Source organism: Etheostoma spectabile, chromosome 22 (assembly GCF_008692095.1).
Source record: "Etheostoma spectabile isolate EspeVRDwgs_2016 chromosome 22, UIUC_Espe_1.0, whole genome shotgun sequence".
Taxonomy (NCBI): domain Eukaryota; kingdom Metazoa; phylum Chordata; class Actinopteri; order Perciformes; family Percidae; genus Etheostoma; species Etheostoma spectabile.
Genome location: NC_045754.1, coordinates 21,905,753 through 21,932,376, shown reverse-complemented (window position 1 = coordinate 21,932,376; position 26,624 = coordinate 21,905,753). Strand labels below are relative to the sequence as shown.

The window sequence follows — 26,624 nt, the reverse complement described above, 5'->3', positions numbered from 1 at the left end:
AGGCGCTACAGGAAAAGTCTGGGGAGACATTTTGCTAGACAAAAAGTCAATTGATTGCCAAAGTTGTGATGGTGGTGCCACAGCGCTTACCTTGCACAGCAGCTGGATTCTCCTAGCTCTATTAGTAGCTCACATGATAATCTTCACGCCACATATCCCATATCACACACAAATCTATCTTCAAGTACTGCGTTCGTGTCTGAACTAGCAGCTCGCTGGACCAATCAGTGTCCTGTTAGGAGCTACGGGCGAGGTTTAAGCGTGTGCGACTGTTTGATCAAAACAACAATGGCGGACGTGATAGACCGATGGTTCATCCAATCACCTGCCAGGTATTTTTGATTGAAAGTGCCAGCCCGTTTCCAAGCAGTTTAAAATGACAGCTACTCATATGGTTCTGTGTAACAAACCATGGTTACCGCTAGCATGGCTAAAAAGTAGTTTCAGAAGGCCGCTTCATTATTTTTCTGTTTATTCTCCATTGTTTGATGCTACACAATAATTTAATAAGAGCCTACAGCCATGAGACCACAGCAGTACTAGCTACTAGCTGCATGCTAATGTGCTCTGAATGTCAATGCCAAAAAGCTAATGTATAGCTCCCTGTATACTTTTTTCTTTAATGCCCTTGTCCACCTCATCTTGATTTAGCATATTAGCATTTTGATATGTGATACTGTAAGTCCTTAGTTTTGCAGAGGATAAAGAAAAGTTTTTTGTCGATGTAACAAAATGAGAAATTAAGGGATTTCCGAAGTTACAAGAATAAATCCAAAGGCAACATGAATATCTGCAGTGGCTAAAATTGTACTTTGTTCAAACTTCCAAAAGGGCCTTTTATTTATTTTGGTCTGTTACTGTATATTGCATTTTGCATCAACCAACATCTAAGTAAGTGCATCTTTATTTTCGTAGACTTCTCTTTATTGATCCTTTTGGGACAAATACCGCAAGGAAATTGAAATTTCCAGCAGCAGATAGCATTATACGGCATTATAGTGACTTATTTCTAAGCCATGTGCTGTTCAACGCACACTTTCCTTAGAACTATGAAAACAGCAGTGTTTGACGGCTGCAGTGTTTGACTAAGGGCCTTTTTAGAATTAGTTCTTAGTGAGTGCCAGACACTTTTTGAATCCTGGAGAGTTCATTGGCACTTAAGGAGCTGTGGATTCATCCAGGTTAATGGAAGAAAAGGAATCGTAATGTGGAAAAATAAAAAAAGTATTGAATTTGTGTCTTGAGGTAGAAAGATGTGATGGTTGTTCACGATAAAAAGAGATTTTTATCATGGCTGTTTTATATTATATACATAACACATACGACACTTACCTGGATTTACTTTACCATTAATGTTTATCTTGTTTTCACTCCCAAAAAAAACAACTGTGATTATTTATACAGCAGCGTTGTGGCTGTTGTGTCCGATCTAATGTCACATTTGCTGACTGATGAGCGACGGTGTAAATTACTATGGGCCATAAAGCAACAGGAAAGACAATGCTTGACGCGGTGACAATGAGCCAATCTCGGACAGTGATGGATGAGGCCTCCTCATCTCAGGAATCCAGAGATGTGGATAGACTGGCTACGATTTGCTCTTTCCACAGTTTCATAGGAAAGGCGAAAGGGAAGACAGAGAGAGGAGGGGCTTGGGAATGTTGATCCAAGACAGCAGATTTTGCCAAGACTTACTGGGTTCAGGTTGGGCTTTAGGAAGGATCGTGAAAGGGATGAGAGGAGGGAGAGGGAGACACTTGTTCCATCCAGATCTAGAGTTGAGTTTATCCAGCAGTGGCCTGTTAGGAGTAATAAAGACAGCATGGTGGCAGTGGCTAAGACACACAGAGATGGTGGGCGGAAGAAATTAGAGAGTGCATGTGCATGAAGAAAGGGAAAAGAGGAAAATCTGTCATTGTGAGGACAGAGGGTAAAGTTTTTCACATTTTCTTTGTATTTTTGCATCATTCTTGTTTCATTTAGAATATCCATCTCTGAAACTTCTGTCACTGCAATCAAGATGATTTGAGTATTTTTAAATGTTTATTTGTAATACTCAACAGTAGATTCTTTCCAAAAGCAGTGTCCCTGTTACAATGGAGTATCCAGAGACCTGTCTGCCAACTTCTAAAATCTTAAATTCAAATGGATTAGCCTAAATTATACAGAACAATCAAAGTCAGTATTTTTATGCTATGTTCCTGTGCAGATTTGTAGATTCAATTTGAATTTATATGAACCATGAATAAAAAAGGCATGATAAATGGTTAAATGTATTTCTTCCATTTTTATTCAAAGCAAATTGGCTAGAATTTTGTTGTTCAAGGACAGAAAAGGCACACATTCTGGCATATTTATCATATTTGTTTGCAGCGTGTTACTTTACATTGAAAATGCAGTGTAATGCTATTCAAACGTACTGTAAAACAATCTTGTGGCGCCCTTAGTAACAAGGTAAAAGACATTATTTCCAAAAAGACAAGTCTGTTTTTTTCAACTGTGTAAGTAGCACCATGAATGAAATTCCACTTACCTGTAAGGGTTTTGGGATACTATGGTGGAGAAGGACATGTGAGAGGCTGGTAATCTAAACTATCTGACTGTCAACACATCACTAGGTGTATGTTGAAAAATGTCTTGTAGTGAAATTTGTGTAAACTGACCCTTTAAAGCCAGTTTAGAATGACGACTTACTGTATATTTCAGATAATGCACAAAAGGTAAGGGTTATACAACAAGTTAAACCCCCTTAACAAGTACAGCCTTAAAAACATACTACACATACCCCAATCCATACGTGCACATGTTACCACCGTTGTTAATTCATGCTTATGTGTCAAAATAAGAGCGTCATATCACATAATGTACTCTTAATTCCTTTTGCACTTTGTCTCCACAATGTGGAGTCCTCAGCGATGTATATCAACGCTGTAAAGTGTCCAGCAGGGTGTGGCTGGTCCTACGGTGGGAACGACTAGGAGTTGGCAGAAGTGAGGTATAATCCTGGCATTAAGCTGTGGTGCGAATGGAAAGGTGGATAAAAACAGAGAGAAGGAGAGCGAGAGAGAGAGAGAGAGAGAGGAAGAAATCCTCTGTCACTGGAAGATGGGATATTGGCCTCCGACCACTAAACAGATGCTGGGTGCGAGGCAGACAGACTGAGACAGTGTTCATTCTAGCCGTCATCCTGCGGAGAAGTGTTAACAGACAAACATCAGGACAGACACTGTTTATATGCAACTCCCTAACATAGAACTGGAACAGCGTGAAATAATGAGGCCTCTCAACCTGATTGTTTTTAAATCATCAAGGCTTTTAGGCACACACACTCACAGTCACACAATCGGGTCATCATATTCAGAGAACACAGCTGCCCAGTCAGGGAAACCGTGCCGCACTGCATCTGGATAAAACACAAATTGTTTCCATTTTTAAAAGCCGCGTCTAGAACAATGGGCTGCCATTGTGTTACCGCGGGACAGAGGAGAGCAGAGGTGTGACATGGTGAGTTGATGGGACACACACACACACTCACAGAAGAAGGAAAAAACGAGTGTGAGAGGGCAATTCAACCTACCACTGTGAAGAATTGCAACATAATGATGCAGTGAGTGCAGCGCAAACATATCATTTGGCCACCAGCTCCCAGAAAAAGGATATTTTTGGGCACATGAAAACACTTACAAATCCGAATAATGTTTACTTGTGGTTTCCACTTTTTTTTCCCTTATGTGTGTGTTTTGTGAGCCGCAAACAACAACTGCTCTTCCTGGGAAACCTGTGATAGAATGGCTCGAGGGGAAGAGAGTTTTGTCTCTTTTTGTACCTGTTGTGTCAAAGCAGTGAGGACAGGCTCATCTGTTCATCATCAGCGGCGTCTTTACTCCAGGGATGTGTCCCCGTTGTCATGAAATCAGCATCAGCAAGTATGAGCCCCCCCCCACTTCCCGATCCTCCGATGCTATCACTGCGTCTTTTTCAATCTTTTGTGATGATCATTTTCAAGCTGTTGTCACGCCAAATGCTAATTCTGGCCCTCTGCTCGTGATGAGCCAGTTGGTTTCGTTTGTCCATGACACCCTGGCAGTCCACGTGCACGCACACACGCACACACACACACAAACACACTTCGCCATGGCAACGTATTTACTTCTTCGTCGAGACGCTCTTCTTATTTTGGCTGATTTATGGGGGCCCTGATTACACTCTGTTTACTGGCACTCGTAAACACAATGACAACCTGGCAGTGCTTAAACATCTGAAACACTGTTATTATTTCTCCATCTAGCAAGAAGACACAAAGCGTAATCCTCATTGCAGGATCTTGGTTATCTGCCCCAACCACAGCCACACACAAACACACACACACACAAACACACACACACACACAAATACACACGCACACGCACACACACACACATCTGAAACACTGTTATTATTTCTCCATCTAGCAAGAAGACACAAAGTGTAATCCTCATTGCAGGATCTTGGTTATCTGCCCCGACCGCCACCACACACACACATACACACACACACACACACACACACACACACACACACACACACACACACACACCAGTGTGTCATCTGCCCGGCAGACATGAAAAAAAAGCAGCGGATGGGAGAGGAATTTTTTGGCAGCGGTTCACTATGTGTCTGGCTCTGTCACTGTGTGTATGTTCTATTTAATAGCGTAAGAGCTAATTATTCAATATTTTTAAGTGATGAAAGTGTTGTCAGGGCAAAAGGAGAAGGCATTAAATTCACGCCGTGTATGATGTCTTTGGCTAACTGAGTGGAGTTGACAGTTGGGTTCTTCGGAGCCTCAGACTCCGACTTCTCCACCACACACAGAGACGGAAGGAGACAGAGGGAAACTACTAGGAGAGGTAATGTAAAAGTAGCATTGGCAGAGCGCATGGCAGTGGAGTGCCAAGGCATCTCTAACTTAATTCACAGACTCTTCTTGATATTATAAAACGCACAGATTAGTTAAGAAACACATAGATATAGAAATATATATATATATATATATATATATATAGATCAGGAAACCCCAAATCAGTAAGTGATTCACCTCATGCTCAAGACTCTGTGGCTAGGGTCAGTGTCAAATCAAAGACAGCATCAATAGCAGCGTTTGTCATTTCCATTTTGGTCAGAACCAAAAACACATGGCTAAAGGTAAGCGGTCCATGCAGTCACATGTCTGCACAGTCAGTAATCTGAGTGTAACTTTATAACAGCGTCATGACATGGGCTATGAGCTAAGACATGACATTGGCTAAGAGCTAAGACATGCCGCCTGAAAAATGAAAGGAGCCGCGTAACGACCTGGTCTGTGGTTGTACAGGTCCGTGGCCAGCATATTGTCCAGTCTGGTTCACTGTGTGTGTGTGTGTGTGTGTGTGTGTGTGTGTTTCCAACTATCTGTCTTTCTCCCTGCGGTGGAAAAATCTTCTCATTCCGGTCAAAGCAAACACGTTTTACTTTCTGCCCGGCAACATGAAGCTTTTTGATTCCACTTTCTAACCAGCCATCCTTTCTAAAGGGTTATTAGTTTAAATAATAACTTTATCAATTGTCAATACGTATTTTACTGATACCTTTTACATTATTGTTTAAGTTATTTTTGAGAAGAACTTTTTAGTTGCAGGGCTCTCTGCCTGGTGTTTTGTGCTTTGGTCTTTTTAGCTGATCTAGCTGATGACGTTTTTTCCGAGAAAGTGAGAAACTCATTGTGCTTTTTAAATTGACTAACACGAGTAAATGCAGACTTTATGGTTTATTATTAATGACATTAACATTTTTAACTTTTCTGTGAATGACTCACAAGCAGCACAGAGTTTCTTTTTACGACGTGGCAAACCAGAAGTCACATTAGGAATAGATTACAGCTGCTCCATAAGGCACAAAAATGATTAATATAGCCATAAAGCAATATAGCCATAAGTTAAAAACTCTTTATGGAGGGTATGTTATGAGAAACTGGTACCAGCTTTTCTTCTTCACATTTTAAATTCCTCTTTCAAAATAATCTTAACTCAAGGCCCTCTTACTAGATGTCATGGGTTAGGAACTTTGGTCTTCTACTGTGGCAGAGCTCCAGAAAAAAAGCTAGTAAGTGACAAGATTATCTCAACTCAAGATCCAAACATTACATTCACATTACGGGTATTTAGCTGATGCTTTTATCTAAACCAACTTCCGGTAAGTGCATTGTGGGTACAACAGCAAAAATGCCAAGAATCATGCTTGAATCACACAAACTACTGTCAAAACCAACTTTCACATTCACATTTCAGATTATACGCTTATTTGCTTTCTTGTACAGTTAGATGTGAAGATTGATGCCAGTCCATTGGAACCAATCTTCTCATTTAACTCTCAGACTATTCCTTTAAAATCGTGTCCTTCCTCTTATCTGCTCTGGTTGTTTTTTTTCAAACACATTACTCCTTTGTTTTATGGTCATGAGAACATTGGAAAACCATTGCAGACTTATTTTTGGCAACATGTGATTTTTGGTGACCTAAGACTTGACGCTTATTCTAAGTCACTTTGGATAAGACCACCAACTAACAGCATAAATGTCATATAAAATGTGTGTGTATGTGTTTGTGTGTGTGTGTGTGTATTTGTCTGCCTAATTCAGCCCAGCCCTTGGTTGGTGCAACAGGGGCTGCCTTGTTTATTGTTGTATGTTGCTAACAACAGCACCAGATGGTAATGATAATAGTCAACCACGCTCCTTAGTTCGTCGTCTTAACAGGTGTTACCCCAATCCCTTTCTAATGTTCTTGTTTTCTCGTATTTTCACCACGTTTTGTCAAAACTAGTCAATTATTTTCTTTTTTGCCCTTTTTTTGCTCCCCCTCCATTACCCCGTGGTGATGTTAAGTGAGCTAGTATTTTTGGACTTCCAGCATGACGCCAGAAACCATCAAACGTCTTAGCTTTCCCCTTCGGCGGTCCATGAAACCCCCACTGTCAGTGGGGCCCAAAGGCAACAGCATGTGGACTGAGTGTTCGGTAGCAAAGTAGTAAAGCACAACAAAAAAAAACAAGATTGAAAAAAAAACAAGAAGAAAAAAAATTATAAAGTAATAAAAACCCCTCCATGATTTATTGCTGATTTATTAAGGATTTGGCATTGGTCTTGTTTTAAAAAATCTGAGTTTTGAATGTTTTAGGCACAGAGCTTTGGAAATAGAGTTTTTGTACGCAGTGGTGCATTTCCAGATCCTGGGATCCGGGGCTTGCATGGGCAGGGACTGGAGCCTAGTCTAAGGGGAGGTCCTGGGGGTCAGAAAACATTGTTTTGTTTTGTTTTGTATGTTCTGAAAGGAGCATCTGGACGGTGGCTGCCTCACACACACTGGAAACGCTTAAAGCTGTGGATGGAAAGACTCACACACTGTACGTCACAGCCCACAGTGACTTCAAAACACACAAAAAGTCTCTGCCTTCTGCATGTCTGAGTTTGTCTTAGGTGTCGCTGCTATTGATCTTATTGCTGCTGTCACAAACCAATCAATATGATGAGCCCTGCAGCTAATAGATTTTGCAGGGACAACATCAAAATGTGAAAAACCGTGTACATGGTCTGTATTTACAGAGGTGTGATTCTGGAGAATGGTACATCTTATTACTCAGGACCAATCTGCTTCTGAGCACTGGCATGAAGATGGAGATGAAGCGCAGAGAGAATGCCTTCTGAGCTAGCCTTCAGCTAATTCCACACCATGCCGGGTACTGTCTGTCGCATAGGCCTTTCAAAAGCAAACGGGAGTATTACTGACCTCAGAGAAGACATCCAAAGACTATCAGATGACATAACATTTTGTCCAGTCTCGTTGACACTGCCTCTGTTCAGACCTGACCGGTCTGTGTCAAGACCATCTTCCTACTTGACCCCGAACTCACCGGCCGCCTGGCCCGAAGCGGTGGTTAGAAAAACCGCTGGAAGAGCTGTCTCCAAGTGATCTCATCCCTGGCCCTCAAATCCTTGGACTTCTTCGGGACTCTGACTAGTGAAGCTTGGGCTGTATGCTCGCAGGAAAGTATGCTTAATGTACTATATACAGTACATAAAGTTGAGTTCACAGTCTTCAAGTCCTGATCAGTCCTGCCTGATATCCATAATTTAGGCTAAAACACAAAAAATTGAGAGTATGAAAACGTATGAGATAAAGAAGAGATGGATAACATCAATAACTTTCAAAACCAGCTTTTGGAAATATGGAAGAAGTGCTTATTCTTGTCATAGCACAGAGTAACCCCTTAACCCTTGTGTTGTCCTTTCGGGTCAAAAACTGTCAAAAATGTGACATTTTTGCCCCTTTTTCAGACTTTTTTTAACACCACCTTACTACCACTTTTTGGAATTCATGGTCAATAACCCTCATTTATATAGACAACTGTCCTTAGGGGAAAAATGCAAAGACAAACAGTCGTCTTCTCCTTCAGGCAGTACACACCAAGAGAGATTCAAAAGTCATACACCCTGCAAAGCATTGAGAATAATTATATGAATAAGCAACACATGCATATTACAGAAGGACATATAAAATCATGCTTAAATGTAATTTACATTTTAGCTAATGTTTGAGTTACAAAAGCAGAAATTATGAATTATTTTAACTAAGATCAAAGAACGAGGGAAAGGGCAGCAGGGAGTTGTGGCCAGACGAGAATCTGAGGATTTTTGCTGGAACGGGCTCAGACGCACTAAAACCTAAAATCTCATTTTGTGGTTTGTACTTCTGGGTCATCATGTCCTCATCTCCCTCTGACACATGCACACACATTTCTTTCTTCTTCTGTCTAAGAATCATCAACAGAAGGAAAGTGCTGAGAGTGAAGTCCATCTCTCTCTGTGGAACACACCTATAACAGAGCGAATGGGAGAATACAGGAAATTTCATAATTAGGCTCATATTAGCCCGGGGCCCTGCAAACCCAGTACTGTCAGTGTGGGTCACGCTACATGGGAAAACTTCAGAAAACAAGGGAGAAACAGAGTAATGGCGTTGGGAATAATTAGACGCTTATGGCAGCTTGCAAAACACTGGATCCAGATCTTTGGAAAGTCATTGAAGAGCTTTGGCGAGGTTAGAGGTGACAAAGCAAAACGGTGAAATCGTGTGTGCTTTCTCCAACGCCGGAGGAGTTTGGAGTTTTTGGCACTCCGGCTCTGCGGCTGTCTGCGACGACGCTAAACCTCGAACACAGTGTTCTTGCGCAACCTTTTCCAGTATAACAATCATGGGAGTGAAACACCAGTGAAAATGAAGGGTGCAGATTTTCATTAGCAGTAGAAAAGGCTCATGAACGCCCTTCGACTGTGTTGCGGTGGCGCAAGGAAGGGCTCGTTAAAGTGGCAGCTCAGGTTTTTGCTTTACTGGGAAATGTGGCGTGGAGGGTGCAAGAGACTGGTCGTCCCTGCTGGGACATCTGGGAGAGTGAATAAGGACCAAGTCAAGGTCCAAGACAAACTTGCTGGTGCCTTTGGGCTACACGGACATTTTAAGAGAATTTGCCTTCTTTTAAATGTTCTTAAGTCGATCAATCATCCATACATGGTCATGATTTAGCTTCTAAAAAGCTCACAGGGCCTTAGCTGTTTCTTTAGTTTTGAAAGAGAGCGACTGGAGGCTGCATGGCTCCGAAATCTGGATGCTCTGCTCTCTTTTAATGCCCCATGAAACTGTAAGCCTGTATCATCACATTCACTGCTGGGCAAAGTGTACCCAGAGCTAGACCCAAGACAGAAGACAGGTTCAGCCCAAACACACTCGCAAATTATCCCCCCCCCCCAGATACACACACACACACACACACACACACACACACACACACACACACACAAACGTGCACATGGTCTTTCTCTCTGCAGCATGCTGAAGTAAATGCACTGGTTGCCCTGAAGAGAAGTTTGCTTTCATTGTTTAATGACTCTACTATTCCCCACTAATGTTTTACATATGAGATAGAGATTGCTCCCATTTGAAGAGAAAAAGAGAGAGCAGACATCCATCTTTCTCTCACTGACTCACTTGCTGCCTTTTCATTCCCACTCAAATCTTTTACGCTCAGTCATTTTCGATCTGATTTCCTCAGACAACTCAATTACGTTGGCCGGGGCCCATTTGTTTTCGAACAAAATATTAGGGAATGGAGTTTATGAGTCATAAGAAACATCTTTCAACTCAATCCTATTAGTCACCTTGTTTCTTGACGGCTTCTCGCAAAATGTCCTTTTTGTCCAGCCTCTGAGTAAAGAAAGAAAACAGAGCAACACATGTTTGCACGGTGTACACTTACAGTATACAGACCTCACACAGAACACACGCATACACACACAAACACACACACATACCTTCAGCTAGATTTCAATAAATCCTCATTGACCCCTGAGAACTCTGCAAAACTAACCTTTTATTTTCTTCTTCTACTTTCAGAAACCACAGACCATGGATCAAGTAAATGTGACAAGTGAGTGGACTTCCTTTTACCTTGCAGCCGAGATCGAATCCTCTATTTTCATTCATTACAAGCTGAACTTGACCTCTAACTCCCCGCTCTCTGTTTTGTTCTTTCCTGTGCATGTTTGCGTTTTCTTCTGATCGTCAGTGGCAGCGGTGGCGTCGGAAGTGCGCAAAAGGAGAGGGTGAAGGGCAAAGACGAGACATACTGGAGAGAGATCAACGCCGCTATGGCCTTGACCAACTTGGCGCAAGGGAAGGACAGCACCTCCGGGACCACCAGCTGCATCATCCAGAAGTCCTCCCACATAGCAGAGATCAAGACTGTTAAAGTGCCTCTAATGCAGAAATATTAGCCCTGACGTCGTCCTCCCATCTCTTTATGCAAACCAGCAAACATTCCAGAGTCCAAATAAACTCTGGCAGCAGTGAAAAGAGAACTGTTTTTTAGGGAGGGTCGGGGGGGGGGGAGGTTTGGTTGTTATTGGTGTCTTAAAAAGTGCGAACAAGGCCATGACCATCATTTTCTTTGCTGGGTTGACAGACAAATGTCGGTGAGTTTCACTGCAGTATTTCCTAAAACACTTTTGTAACGTTAACTTATTTTTGGATGGATTTTTTTTATTTCATTTTTTTACGCTACAAAAATTTGCCAAAAGTGCCTTTGTTATTTAGACAAACAAACCCGACTTTGGTCAGTGCAAAGTGCGGATACTGAGGTGCCTCTCACTCTTCGGGATTTGTTTTGTGAATGAAAACCATAACAGCCTGTGCCTTAAGGACTGAATGAGCTCACCATCTGAGGCACTGATGAACTCAAATAGCACACACACACGCACACATACACACTCCTTAGAAAACACCCAGCAGTAATTCCCTGAAGGTATTGTGCTTATTTTGGCTGGAGTCTTCATTTTGACTGTAAACCAAACGCTGTTTTGTCTCAGTCAGCCTCTCGTTGCCGGCAGCTCAACAATAACTGTTGGATATGTACAGTAGATAAGCTGTCCCTAACACGAGCAGCAGATCTCCAAGCAGTCTCCGCCTTGTCCACATGTCGGCCTTGGATTTCACTACCCAGCGAAGGATTCCTTTCTTATCGGGGCTGTTAGTTGCTGAAACGTGCCCGAACGCTCAGCTGGGCCCAAATGAAGTCACGTTCACCCACGCAGTAACACAGAAGTATGTAAATCTAACAGGCGTGCTTTAAGGTTCAGCGCAATATCTGTCCCAACAGAAGTATGCCATGTCCTAAAAGGGATGTTTTTGCTTTGCATTATCAGTGTTTTATGCGCACAGTGTTTCCTATTATTATTTTTTTTACATGTTTGCGCTCAGAACAAGATGGTCTGGAGTGAAAAAAAAGCCACCACCAGCTCCCCGCACTCTTTTGGTCCTCAGCCCTCTCAGCTGTTTAGCATTATATTCAAATTGCTGTTTACAAGAAGCAAGAGGAAGGACTCAAAGGTTTGACTTTTCCACCCTCGCTTTTTTTTTGTCTTCAAAAATACTTTCAGTATTATCTATTTGTCGGCCAAGCAAGTGTTCAAAGTATTTGTTATTGTCATATGTGGTTTTTTTTAACAGAACTTTGTACTTGGTTTCACTTAAACATACCGCATTAAGAGCTTCTTTTGTCATCCAATGGAAAGAATCTCTTTTCTAGAAAGGACTTATGTATGTTATAAACGATGCCAAGTTCACAAACTGGGGAAAATCGAGTTGGACTTACGGGAGAAACTGAAGTTGTCTCTCCATGCTGACTTTTTAATTTGATGTATATGTCTTTAAGGTACTGTTTATGTGTGCCAAAATTTCTTTAACAAACACAAACTGCGTTTATGGTCAAGGACTTTGAGAGGGAGTGAAGTTGCACAAAGTGACTTTTTGACCTTTTGTATGTCTTGAATGTGCAAACTGTAAAAAGAAAGAAAGTTGCAATTATAGTTATTGGTTTACAGACAGAAAACACAGCCTCAATTGATGGTGTATTTACATAAAGGTGAAAAGAAGTAAAAGAAATGAAGTACAAGCCTATGTTATTCCTGTTAGCCTTCCTATGGAGGTATAATGAATCCCCAATCCCCCAATCCCCAGGCACTATTTGCTTATGCAGTGGGGGTTGTGGGCTCCCACATGTGTTTTTTATACACCTGATCCAGGCAGGGTAGCTGCGGGGCAGTGCGGGGCCCGCTCCTTGTGTTTCTAATCGCACCTCTGAACCTCTGGACCACTCGCAACCCTCACACCTCACATGATACCCGCTTTCTGGGAAAAGAAAGAGCGAGAGCAGGAGGCTTCAGAGACAACAGAGATCCTTTGTTGTTCCTGTACCTGCAGTCATTCCGCAACGACGACGCCAGTTCTAACAAAAGGGGTATCCACGGCCAAGACTTCGGTACTGTACATGCCTTTTTTTTCCAGCACAAGCCCTACTTCCACAACCATGCTGACAAATGGAAAGCGATGGTATGTATTAAAGCCTATAAATTATTATCGCACACTTTGTAAAAACAAAGTGGTGACCATGGTTTGTTTTTTTAATTGTTAAGTTATATAAATTGAGATTTTTGTTTTGTTTTTGATAGAGACTGGATTTTCAATCCAATGACCAAATGCATATCTCCATGTATTGTCCGAGTTGCTCTCATGTAAAATTTCTTTTATAACAACAGTTGGTCAAAGCAAATAATGAATGAATAAACCTCTGAATGAAATGAAAAACATCTTGTGTTTGTTCATTTGTATATTTTCCTGGTTGATTTATTTACTGCGTAGACATAGGTTTTTTTGGGGTTTGCAAGGAGGCAGCGAAGGAAGTTGTAAACTACATTGACATATCATCTTATAAATGGCTAACGTGTTGCAATTTTAAACATCCCCTTTGATATGGATCAACATTAGCTTTTATTTGGAGTCATGTTTGTGTCCACTTGACATATGTGAGGGCATTCTCACTCTCCTTTTTGCTCTGTTTTCATCTCCATCAACTACTTTGAAAAGTAGCTCTTTAACTGCTTACCGCTCCATTGGCAGTGCCCAGGAGGGGACTGGCACCTCTCCAGCTACCAGTCCACACTCGGTACTTCGGTCCTTATGGGGACCGACCCAACCCCCTACGGACTTAACTACTGCCTGAAGTCCAAAACAGCACATTTTCATATGAAAACAATTAGCATGGGATGCTAAAACACTGTAGAGTTGAGAACTTCAGCGTCAGAACATCATTATCTTTGGGTCCATTACTATAAAGTAATACATTTAGTTTATTTTTAACATGAAACCATCAAATGGTGCAGTAATACAATTTGACTTAAACATTAATCTTCTCTAAACAGCCACATATTATATGTAGGGTGTCAAGTGTGTTCATCCTTCCAAAAGAGAAGGAAACGACAAAAAATGAATGAAGACAAAAATGAATTCTTGGCCCCGCTGTGGCAGTTTTGGCTTTCCTTTGTTGATGTCAGTGATCGCAATGTAGGAGATGTTTGTTTATGACACACAAGGCGGGGTGGTTTTTAAGAGCTAAACAAACTAATCATGAGAAACCATTGGAAGAGCTGAATGTATACAGCAGTGATCTGCGTCAACCACACACCACACATTAGTGGTTTGGGCCCCAGCGTTCTGCTATCTCCTGTGTATTTTTGCTACCTTTAGAAGGATGTTGGGCCTTTCACTTTACTTGTTTGACCCGGGATCAGATCAAAATCTGTAAGCAAGAGCTAAATGCCTTTAAATAAAATAAAATAAAGTTTGGTTTTTCTATATCCGCTGATGTGATGTGGATACCTAGGGAAGTCTGTACATATGACTTGAACTCTTGTGGTATTTTGGATCAAGTATGATAGCGTCAATGGACAACTGAGCCTTTGTGCAGTGTCTGAGTCTGAAGGCATCTCGGGAGGCCAGGGGAAAGCTGAATTTATGTCTCATACTTCCAAGGTGTGTCCCTTTTCTCAGGGCTCAGTCTCCCTTCTTTTTCCTGTATATTAATGGCTCTACCATGCCACCGTTTGTCCACAGAGCTGAGGCTAAGACCCATCTTACGCTGGGAAACGAAGGAAGATAGTGAAGAAGAAAACAAGATCGCAAGAAGTGATTTGAGAGACAGGAATAAAGATGTTGAGAGCAGCTGTTCCCAAGCTGGTAACAGCCAATTCCACAAACTGTAAATGCAGCATACTGTTGGTCCACCGTGCATCCTGTGGCTCCATTGTCAGTCACAACCAATCAGGACGCACCCGACAAGATGCCCCGCTGGTTTTCCTGTGGATTGGCTGCCTCTGGACCTCAGCGTGGCTCAGTGAGAAGGCTCACCCGGACACTTCCTGAAATAATCCTATCAGATTTGTTGACCTCTCTTCCATCGCTGCACTGAACCAGCCAAACCCCACCTTCACTGAGACACATTTTCCATTGAAAAACCTAAGTGATATTCCATGCTGCCTATAGCTTCTCCCCTCATTTTTTTTTTTTCATCCATGCCTCCTCTTTGTGCTGCTGACAGATTTGAAAGGAGTCGTGGAACGGCACGGTTATCTCGGCGCAGGAGACGGACAAGTGGAGATTCTTGCTTGGCGCGGCCCGCTTCTTGACAGACTCCAGACTTCACCTTGGCCATTTAGTCCGCCAGAAACTCAACTTCACCGACAGCGGGCAAAAAACCACACGGAATGAAATCCAAGAACGCAGACGTCCTGAAAATCATTTCCCATTTGATGAGGAAACATGACTCCTGTGGCATGCTGAAGTAATTAGTTACCTTGCTGTGAAGGATGCTCCAAGGAGCTTTTGTTCATTAAATCCAGGACTTTGTCTTTTGCCAATTACTGCCCTTGGACACAAATATGAGAAAAATTGCCGGGCCTAATTGTTAGATTCCTGAAAGAATTGACTGATTAAAAACTTGGTCCAGCCTTGCAATCATTTTGGGACCAGGGCTGTTTTGGATCAGCTGTAACTTCATGGATGTTTGAGGAGGTGTGCATGCAGGCCACTGCTCAGATTATGGACACTGTGTGAACCAGAGCTAATCACACAGGAGACAAAGGGTCAGAGAAGCGTTATTACTTTGCAGACAAATTACACCCCTGAAATTAGCATATTTTCCCTAAGGGCGCGTCTGTAGATTGTTTGAGTTTGCATGATACTGTCAACTGTGCAATGGATGATTCTAAGAAACATCAGCTAACTCTGAAGTGGAATTACACTGCACGGTGCTTACACCGATTACAGACTAAATGAATTACTTTAATGAAGGAGGTATGCGCTGGAAACAATGGAATATATCAGTGTTAGTTCTGATTTCTGGATTTCCCGCAAACATTTAATAATCTTTGAAATATTTTCTCATACATGTGTTCAGAATGGAGAAAACCTGTTCCACCTAATCAAGGCAAATAAAAATTAGATTCCCACGCCTTTTTTCTAGACTACAATTTTAGTGTTAGACAAGATTTATAGTCTATTCCTTGATGTATCGTTTCCTTAAATCAAATCATTTATTTTTAAATGTTCCGTGTTGATCTTCTTCATTCCATTATTGTATTGAAAATATTTTTCGGCCGCTGGAGATAGTTTTCCAGCACTGTTGCGAGGCGGTTTCGGAGTCTCTTCTGTGTTGAGCTAACCTATGGCAGTTGAAAAATATTTCCTGTCTTCATTTCTCATAATAAACGTCTTCAGAAACCACCAGGAACAAGAGGGAGAGAGCTGTGCTTACACGGAACCGCAAGTAAACGCTGCATTTGGCCAAATGGGGACATGCCGGGTGTTATTTCAGGTGGATATCATCTCTATTTTGTTTTGTGAGAGAGTCTGGGTTTGAAACGGGTGGAAAAATGTGACACATGCCAGTTTTAAACAAAAAGGGTCAATTGCTCTTGTAAGAACAGACTGGAGGCATGCACATTGTTCTGACCTGTGAACGTTGGGACATGGATAGACATTGAAACTCAGTTGCCACAGTAGATTGCTCTCACAGAATACTTTAAATGAAATTGAACAGGAATTGCTCTTTGGGGGCGAGGGAATGAAGGAAATCTCGACAGTTGATACCTGGTGTTCATTTTTCATGATTTCATCGACCACAGTTGCTAGAACATGTGCCACGCCATGTTGTCGGCGAGACAGCGCTTACACAAACTCCAACCACGCAAAACATTTCTTCCTCCTCGCTGTAAACTGACATAATCCCAGTCATAGACTCACCACAGAGTCCTGCAACACTACAGATTTCAGGTTCAGTGTATTGTTCAGTGGTTAGTCCAATCCCCTTCCATTTTCCTCCAACATCCAAACAGGCCCACCATGCACAGCCACATGCAGCAGATATTCCCTTTGTTTATTGGAGGATAATGCCTGTGAATTTCCTCCCTGGATCCCTTGTCTCAGTCCATCCAAGAGTCACTCGCACACAAGGTAAAAGGGCTGGACAAGCAGGCGGTTTAGCTTCCTGCACCTCAGCTGTTTCCTAACAGCCTAAATCCTGGTAATTGGCCGTTCTCTGAGCTCTTGAGACAGACCGACTAAACAGCTGCTGCAAACAATAAGACCCCATCCAGGCAAGCCATGGGTCCTAGCCAGTTCACACTGCCAACATAGGATCAAGACGAGGCAGAAGAACCTGTGGGGTGGGAACTGGTACTTTCTCTTCTGTTGGAGCACACAAAAGTTAAGATGACATATATATTTTCATATACACATAAAATCTCCCAATGATAGTTGGCATTTCAGTGCTTGAAATTACCCTGAGACAGAAATTGATAGTCATTGTTTGGAACTCAAAGAACTTTAAATAGACTGTATTTACATAATACTTTTCTTTCCTTAATGACTACTCAAAGTGCTTTTACATAGTACAGGAGCCATTCACCATTCACACACATTCACACACTGATTATCACCTGCTCAACACCTTCCAATTGGTGACCGCTCTACCTCCAAGCCCCAGCCCCTTTATTTATTTCAGGTTTATTTGTCAGCAACAGCAACAATCCTGCTTTAAATCTGTTCCTACTCTTGCTATCACCTCTCTTCCACCTTCAGTCATCTACTCCAGCTGACCGGTCTGGAGCCTCCTTCGGCCTGGTCTTCTGGCTCCTTCGTCGCCACCACTGGTGTCTAGAGCAGGGGTCTTCAACGTTTTCCAGGCCAAGGACCCCCAAACTGATGGCGAGATGGAGCGGGGACCCCATAATTATATATATTGTATAAAATTGTGTTATATCAAACTGGTCCTATAGTGCCATGTGTGCATTGATGACTGAAAGACATCTTCTGCCTCCATTTATCTGTTTACTACAGTGTGTTGAATTCATGTTAATGTGGATTTAAAGACATTTCAATTAGTGGAAAAAAATTGCAGGGGGGAAATATAAAAAAAGTCTAATCAACCAAAACTTTCGCGACCCCCATGCAGTACCTCCGCGGACCCCCTAGGGGTCGCGGACCCCCTGTTGAAGACCCCTGGTCTAGAGTACATCTGGGGGGCTGATGGTTCTCCACCCCTATATGTATATATACACACAGTCCCTGAGAAAAGTCTTGTCGCTTATCTATTTTGTAGAAACACCTGCTATTAACCTGACTTTTAATTAATCAATTGGTGTAAGAAATTGTCACGGGACGTGGAATGAGGACCCAAATGCAGAGTAGCAAGATATAAGGATTTATTCCACAGTCCAAAAACCAAGGGAGCAAAAGGCAAAGTCCAAACAAAACATGCAAACCAGACACGGGGGAGGTGGAGGTCCAGGCCAACGGAAAATCCAAAACGGCACGGGGGAAGACAGCGACACACGGGCAGGGTAGAAAGTGCCGGCAGGCCACTCACGGGGGGAAAACAGGAACACTGGCAGGAACACAAGGACAGGTAACGCCGACGAGACACGCTGCAGAGCAGACAGGCAGACAGACTGGAATGATCCGACAAGAGACAAAGGAAACACTGGGGTTAAATACAGGAGGTAATGAGGTAACGGGGAACAGGTGAGACATCAGGTGAATAACATTAGGGCGGGGCTAGACAATCAGACAAGCCACAGGAAAGCTAGACAATCACAATAGAACAAACACTTACCGGGGAGAAGACAGGGACAAAGATACAAGGAAAGGGAGAAAATAACCCCACACCAAAACCCCAAACCACCACAAGAAATAGCTCATAAGAAAAGCTAAAACCCTCCCAAATGATGTTCAATGCACTAAAATAAATTAGTTTCACTAAAAAAAAGATTTAAACAAGACAGAAAGGTCAAATTTTGGCAAGACAAAAGTTTTGTCGCCTATACATAAATTGAACAAATTTACTACAAATACTAAAATATGTCAGAAAATTAAATAGTGGTGCTGTGAGATTCAAATTTAATATCTTGTATGACTTCCATGAGCTTGAAGGACTGCATCCATGCGGTTTGGCAAGGATTCATACAATGTATTGATGAAGTCATCAGGAATAGCTAGGAAAGCAGTCTTGCATGCCTCCCAGAGATCAATAATCTTTGGTTTGGTCTTCCATGCTTCCTCTTTCATCCTACCCCACATATGCTCAATGATGTTCATGTCTGGTGACTGGGCTGGCCAATCCTGGAGCATCTTGATCTTCTTCACCTTGAGGAACTTTGAAGTGGAGATGGAAGTATGCGATGGAGCACCATCCTGCTGGAGAATTTGGCCTCTTTTATGGTTGGGAATATAAGAGGTAGCTAAGATTTCTTGGTATTTGAGACTATTGATGTTGCCTTCCACCCTGCAGATCTCTCGCACACCCCCATACTGGATGTAACCCCAGACCATGATTTTTCCGCCACCAAACTTCACTGTTTTCTGGGTGAATCTTGGATCCATGCGGGCTCCAGTAGGTCTCCCGCAACATTTGCGGCAACTGTGGTGTAATTCAACAGAAGATTCATCTGAAAAATCCACTTCTCCAGCGTCCATCCTTTTAGCAGGCTGTGGGCCTTGGAAAATGCCACACAGTTTTTCAATTGTCTTTTGTTTAGTGCTGGCTTCTGAGCACTGATTCGACCATGGAGGCCATTTTGAGACAGAATCCAACAAACCATTCTGGTTGACACAGGGAATTCAGGGGACCAGGGGCCTGTTGCACGAAAGTAGAATAAAGATATCCAGGATAAGTGAAAAAGCGCAGCTTGATTTAGTGTGATCTGCTCATCCCGGCTTAATCGGTTGCACGTTTGCCGAGCCAGGATGAACAGGTGGAGCTATGTCAAGCCAGGTGTAGATAGCTGGGATAAGTGCACGTTCACAGCTTTCTCAAATAGACCACGTTATCGATCACAGATTTACTGATGCAGAGATGAGAAGACGCATGCGCCAAATGTTTCACCCAATGGACAGCAGCTTCGAATGGAAAGTAACGAGGAGGGGAAGAATATGGAAAAAGGGAAATACGGCTCTTATCAAACGGAGAGAAAAAGCCCGACATAGCGGACCCGACTGAATGTGTGGGGGTTTAAAAATATCTACTTTGCCTCAAAAGTGAGCAGAGGGAACTAATGTTCCTCGGGAAATGGACCCTACGGACTTTAGGCTTAATTTCAAACCCTTTTTTACAACGTGAGAACATGTTTTACAACCACGCACAAATCTCTATAAGCTATATCTAATTCTTTGTACAATTAATGTTCATACAGAACAATCAGAAAGGGACAACAACTAGAAAAAAAAGTAAATGACTTCAATACACGCTGTGAACATATATGTAAAACAATATTCATGTTTTTTTATTCTTCTGACAAGTGACCGCACCAAAATAAAAAGATTAAGAAGCAAGTGGTGTTCCCGGTGTGATGAATGTAAACCACACTACATACGTGCTGTACATAGGCCACGTTATTGGTCCAGGGATGGGAGACTTATTGAGAAGGTTATGAAACCAATGTAAGCTATAACAAAAAACAATAGGCCCACTTATTAAGGAGTAACACAAACTAGCCTACCCTTCATTAGAGAAGGACAAGCAACAAGAAAATGAAATCATGAATGTAGTGGTCTCTGACCAGTCTGCCATTATTATCATCTGGAATATCTCTACATTAATATCATCACACTTAATCTCCGGAGCGCGTCCTGTAGAAACCTGAAGCTGAGACCACGGACGCTGCGCTGATCATCTCTACTTTTACAGAGAGAGTGGACACTGACACAACTCGCAAGTCTGCTGGCAGGCAATAGCCACTGGCCACCGGGCACCGGGCAGCGGCCGCACGCCAGGCAGCCTCGACACTACCGTCCCACCGGGAAAAGTCCCACTCCGCATCAGGGTGCCAGTGCAACCATGTCTAACATCTAAACAGCTGTAGTAGGGTTTAAATCAAACTCGCGAAAACAAAAGTGACAAGTAGGCTAATGCATGTTAATAAAAATAAAGCAGAACACATGCAGAAGACAACGCAATAACTGTTAAACACATTTATTTCGGATCAGACGGCAGCTGATTTGACACATGAGACTCCAGGATTAATCTTAGCCCGGCTGTTAGCCTGCTCTGGACCAGGCTAGCCGCAAAGAATAAATCTCCATGGTTACTTGGCTGGGCTTAATTCAATCTGGTTTCGTGCAACCGAGTCCAAGCTAAATTCATCCAAGATAACTTGAATATCCCGGCTTAATCCCTTATCCTGGTTTCGTGCAACAGGCCCCCGGTCTGGTGGAGCTCTGCTGCAGTGGAAAATGGGCTGGCCTTGGATTTTTGAGCCAACAAACGGTCCTCTTGAGCAGTTGTCTTGCGGGGTCTGCCTGACCTGGGCTTGTCAAAAACATCTCCAGTGTCTTCAAATGTTTTTTTAATCCTCTGTACTTGACGCTGAGACACATTGAAGGTGTCTGCCACATCAGCAGTGGATCTGGTCTTCAGCCTCTTGATAATCAAAACTTTAGTCTCAGGGTGAATCTTAGGCATGTTTGCAGATGTCTAGTTGCAGTTGATGTGAAGGTCTAGTGTACTGGGGTTGTTTTTATACACACCTGAGACCTAATTGACCCATTATTAGTCACAGGTGAAGCTCATATGACAAAGCGACAACACTTATGTCTTTGCAAAATTTGACTCAATGGGCTTTACCAAGCTGTGAATATTAGAATACTTTTTGACAGTTTCTTTTTGCACTGAAACATTATTACAAAAGCTGTTGGGATTAAAATGAGCCATTTCTTGTAAATAATCTTGATTAGATATATATTTCAGCAGCACTTCAGGTCAATTTGTACACAAGCAACAAGACTTTTGTCAGGGACTGTATATACCAGGGGTCTCAAACTCAACTACTTGGGGGCCCGGAAGTAGAGTTCCTGGGTTTGGCTGGGCCGCATCAAGTATTCCAAAAAAAAAACTATTTCCTCCAAAAAGGGCGTGGAAACTGCCGGTGCTTTAAACCCCTTGATCATTGATGGTTGGTGCTTCCCAACAGAGTTCACATTGTCAAACCCCAGGCATTTGCCGCAAAGAGTACTAGCTAGCTTGCAAACCGTTACGCCGCTGTCAGGAGACTACTACGGTAGCCCATAATGGACAAGCGCAATGACAAAGTTTCAGAAACGCGCGGCCGCACTAACACTTAACTTTGATGTCAAGTAGGGGGCCACAAATATCTTCCCGCGGGCCGCAATTGGCCCCCGGGCCGCGAGTTTGAGACCCATGGTATATACAGTGAAGGCCAAAAGTTTGGTTATACCTTCTCATTCAATGTGTTTTCTTTATTTTCATGACTATTTACATTGTAAATTCTCACTGAAGCCATCAAAACCATGAATGAACACATTATGGAATTATGTACTTAACAAAAAGTGTGAAAAAACTGAAAACTAGTTTCTTCACTCTTTGCTCTGATTACTGCTTTGCGCACTCTTGGCATTCTCTTGATGAGCTTCTAGAGGTAGTCACCTGAAATGTTTTACCAACAGTCTTGATGGAGTTCCCAGAGATGCTCAGCACTTGTCGGCCCTTTTTGCCTTCCCTCTGCGGTTCAGCTCACCCCAAACCATCTTGATTGTGGTTCAGGTCCGGTGACTGTGGAGGTGCAGCACTCCATCACTCTCCTTCTTGGTCAAATAGCCCTTACACAGCCTGGAAGTGTGTTTGGGGTCATTGTCCTGTTGAAAAATAAATGATGGTCCAACTAAACTCAAACCGGATGGGATGACATGCCACTGCAAGATGCTGTGGTAGCTATGCTGGTTCAGTATGCCTCCAATTTTGAATAAATCCCCAACAGTGTCACTAGCAAAGCACCCCCACACCATCACACCTCCTCCTCCATGCTACACGGTGGGAACCAGGCATGTAGAATCCATCCGGTCACCTTTTCTCTGTGTCTGAAAAAAGACACGTCGGTTGGAGCTAAAGATCTCAAACTTGGACTCATCCAACCAAAGCACAGATTTCCACTGGTCTAATGTCCATTCCTTGTGTTTCTTGGCCCAAACAAATCTCTTCTGCTTGTTGCCTCTCCTTAGCAGTGGTTTCCCAGCTGATATTTGACCATGAAGGCCTGATTCTCCTCTTAACAGTTGTTCTAGAGATGTGTCTGCTGCTAGAACTCTGTGGTATTCATCTGGTTTCTAATCTGAGATGCTGTTAAATTGAGATTTCTGAGGCTGGTGACTCAGATGAACTTATCCGCAGCAGCAGAGGTGACTCTTGGTCTTCCTTTCCTGGGGCGGCTTCATGGTTTTTGTGACTGCACACATTCAAAGTTTTAGCAATTTTCCAGACCCTCATTTCCTGACCATCATTTCTTAAAGTAATGATGGCCACTAATTTCTCTTTACTTAGCAGATTGGTTCTTGCCATAATTCTAACAGTTGTCCAATAGGGCTGTCGGCTGTGTATCAACTTGACTTCTTGACAACACAATTAATGGTCCCAACTCCATTACTAAGCCAAGAAATTCCACCAATTAACCCTGACAAGGCACACCTGTGAAGTGAAAACGATTTCAGGTGACCACCTCATGAAGAAAACACAGAGGGTTTGCAGCGCTATCAAAAAAGTAAAGGGTGGCTACTTTGAAGAAACTAGACTTTAAGACCTATATTAGAGTTATTTCACACTTTTTTGTCAAGTACATAATTCCATGTCTTCATTCATAGTTTTGATGCCTTCAGTGAGAATCTACAATGTGAATAGTCATGAAAATAAGGGAAACTCATGGAATGAGAAGGTGTAACCAAACTTTTGGCCTGTACTGTATATATCTACCTACTATTTGCATAGCAATGGAGTCTAATCATCAAAGACTTTGTACATTTTTACAGTTTTTCATTGAGCTGTACAATAAACCTTATTTGCATATCTGCAAACATGTTTCTCCTGATTGAAATAATACTTAAAAGCCTGGAGGCTTTTCAAATCCCAGTCAAGTCCCAGGACTGGTGGTAGGAGGTAAAAATAAGAAAAGAAAAAGATAAATGTTAGGTCACAAGTTGAGCCAAGGAAAATCAATGCTCAAGATTTAAAATGCTACCTCAGATCTGAGCATGCTTGGCTCCCCCCAACTTGTTACTCACATTTGCCAATTACAGCACGAAATGTAAATGGACTGTATTTATACAACGCTTTTCTAGTCTTAATGACTACTCAAAGCGCTTTTTACATGGTACAGGAACCACTCACACACTATGGCCAAAGCTGCCATACAAGGTGCCACCTGCTCATTGGATTATCACTCACGTTTACACAGCATCAGGGGGAAAGTCAGGGTTCAGTGTCCTGCCCAAGGACACTTTAACATGTGACTGCAGGGCCAGGGATTGAACCACCAACCATCTAATCAGTAGGCAACCAAACATTATTTGCCTCTAGCCTGCCAAGGTTGGCCAAAGTATTCAATTTGCCACACCCTGACACATTGCTGTTGGTCTAAGCCAGGTGGTGGTTTTTCAATTTGGGGGTCAAATCTGAGAGGTCACAAGATGATTAAAAGGATAAAAATAAAAGATATTATGTTACAAAGATACGTTTTGAGTGTGACAGTATGACAAAATGATTACAACTAAAGGAGCAATTAGGGTTCAACCACATCTCATGGTTTTCTCAGTGGAAGCCCTTTGAGAACTTTTGTGACAGCTGAGATGGTAGAGCTGGTTAAAGCTCTCAAAATGCATAGTAAGTGGATCTTGAGTTAAGAATTTTCAATTGTAAATGTAAATAAAAGAGATGTTATTTGGGGTGTACAGGTGGCTGAGACACATGGTTGCATGTCATTGTGCTCTCCCTCATTCCTTATAATTCCTGACCGTCTTTACGTCTTCAATAAAGAACAAAAGTGATGAAAAAATTATGTGAAGTTCTTTTTTTACTTTTTAAAGTCCTTTAAAAAGTCCAACAAACACAAATTCTACAAATTCCACTAAAGGACTGTACACACTTGGGACGTTTTTTTGTGTACTTTGTGTAATTTGTTTTTGTCACGAGCACTTTGACACAGAAAAGTAATATTATGCGGCAATAAAGCAACATATTTTTTTCTCCAAAACTTTTATTGAAAACTGTCACAAATTATAATGAGCAAAATAGTTTTGATGCAAAAAATTGGAAAGAAGCTGTTGCTGTAAGTCAGAGTGCTTGGGAACTACCGGTCAAGGCCTATTGGGAAACTGAGTATCAACTGTTCTAGACGGCATCATATCCATAATGTTTCAAACAAATTAGTCCAAAAAAGGTATTGTCTTTTTTCTGCATTACAGGAAACCTCTCATTGCAGTCTTTTTTCAGTTCCTGGGAATTAACTTTGGGTGTTGCCAGCAGTTGAGGCAGCATATTTCCAAAATAACCCTCATGGCAGCACCAAATGCCATGATTGCATGATTGTTGTTTTTGCATTCTGTGGTGTCACCAGCAGAGCCACGTTGCCCTCGTAAGTTCATCCTCCAAAGCAGATAGAACTGCCCATTCCGTGTTGGGTTTGCCCTCAACCAGGCACTGAAATGTTGGTTTTAGCCTGACGGATTGGGTTGTTAAGGAAAGTGGCATCTTGAAAAGAGTGCAATTTGCACAGACAGTGCCTCATTGAGGTGGCTGTGTCATCCCTCTCTGTTCACAGGCCCAATTCTTGTATTTCTACATTAAAAAAATGCGTCTTACTTTAACCTTCCCATGGAGTATTTATAAGTGGCAACAACAGTCAATCATTGCTTTATACCATTACCTACATACTACTTGCAGTGTGTGTGACAAAAAATCTCAACTCAAGGTCCACTTGCTAGCTTTTTTGCAGCATTCAACTGGATCTTATGTATCATGATTATGTACCAACTTGTACACACATATAAGCACATTTTTCATTGTTTTCCATACACTTTTAAACCATTAAAACCCCTTCTGCACATGTAAACAATTACTAGTAATACATGCTTTATTTCTGTCAAAGATGCACTCAGGTTTTTTGGTTATAAAGAAAATGGCACTCTGTTGAATTTCACTGCTGTAAAGGATAATTAACCTGAAAAATATTTCAAATATAGCTTTAAGTAGACATTTAAGCCTTTCATTTTAAAATCCTACATCAGAATGGTCCTATATTACGCAATTGAGACACTGGATATGTGTAGCACAAGGGCCTATCTCTGTTCTATTTTATCATATCAGTTTATGTGGCTAATGTGTTAGCAAATGGCTGGTTATTTACACACACAGCAGACAGGGAGCAACATAAGGATTTGTTTGGAGTTTGGAGTATTTAGTTCAATGTTAGCTTCGTTTTGGTCTCTACCAACTCCTGAGAAAAATATGAAAACTACACAGATCGGTGAGACTGAAGCAAAATTTGAAAGTTGTGGGCCACAAAATCAAAACAATGAGCTTAATGAAGCTAATGCACTCCTTAGGGCTGAGGGGAACAGGCATGGATCGGCAATCTGGAGTACTGGGAAATTTCCCAGGGGGCCAGTCTATTTGTGTGGGCTGCATGTGCAGCATTTTTTGATCGGCCCATAGAGAGACAATATAGTTGGCCCTTTCATGTGAACACTGGCCATTCACATCCATGTTAACACGTCTGAAACAAACTTTGAACGTACACGTTCCACCAAAACTAATTCCTTGCTGAGACTATTTTGCAGCGGCACGGTGGCTCTGTGCAGAGCTGTTTCTTCCTATATACTACATAT

At 42.1% G+C, this 26,624-nt stretch overlaps 1 protein-coding gene across 3 annotated transcripts in view; it reads left to right on the top strand.

Moving 5' to 3' along the window:
• The window catches only part of mkxa (mohawk homeobox a), a 40,538-nt gene extending 14,121 nt beyond the window's left edge, over positions 1–26,417 (top strand). For 2 of the 3 annotated variants that reach the window (XM_032503589.1, XM_032503587.1), the window contains 2 exons: positions 10,464–10,497; positions 10,636–13,211. In XM_032503589.1, the coding sequence (XP_032359480.1) occupies positions 10,464–10,497; positions 10,636–10,843 (242 nt within the window). In that variant the 3' untranslated portion in view covers positions 10,844–13,211. Of the gene's footprint in view, positions 1–10,463; positions 10,498–10,635; positions 13,212–26,404 lie in introns of those variants that run through there. The other variant, XR_004327446.1, reaches the window with a different exon arrangement.
• The last annotated feature ends 207 nt before the right edge of the window (positions 26,418–26,624 follow it).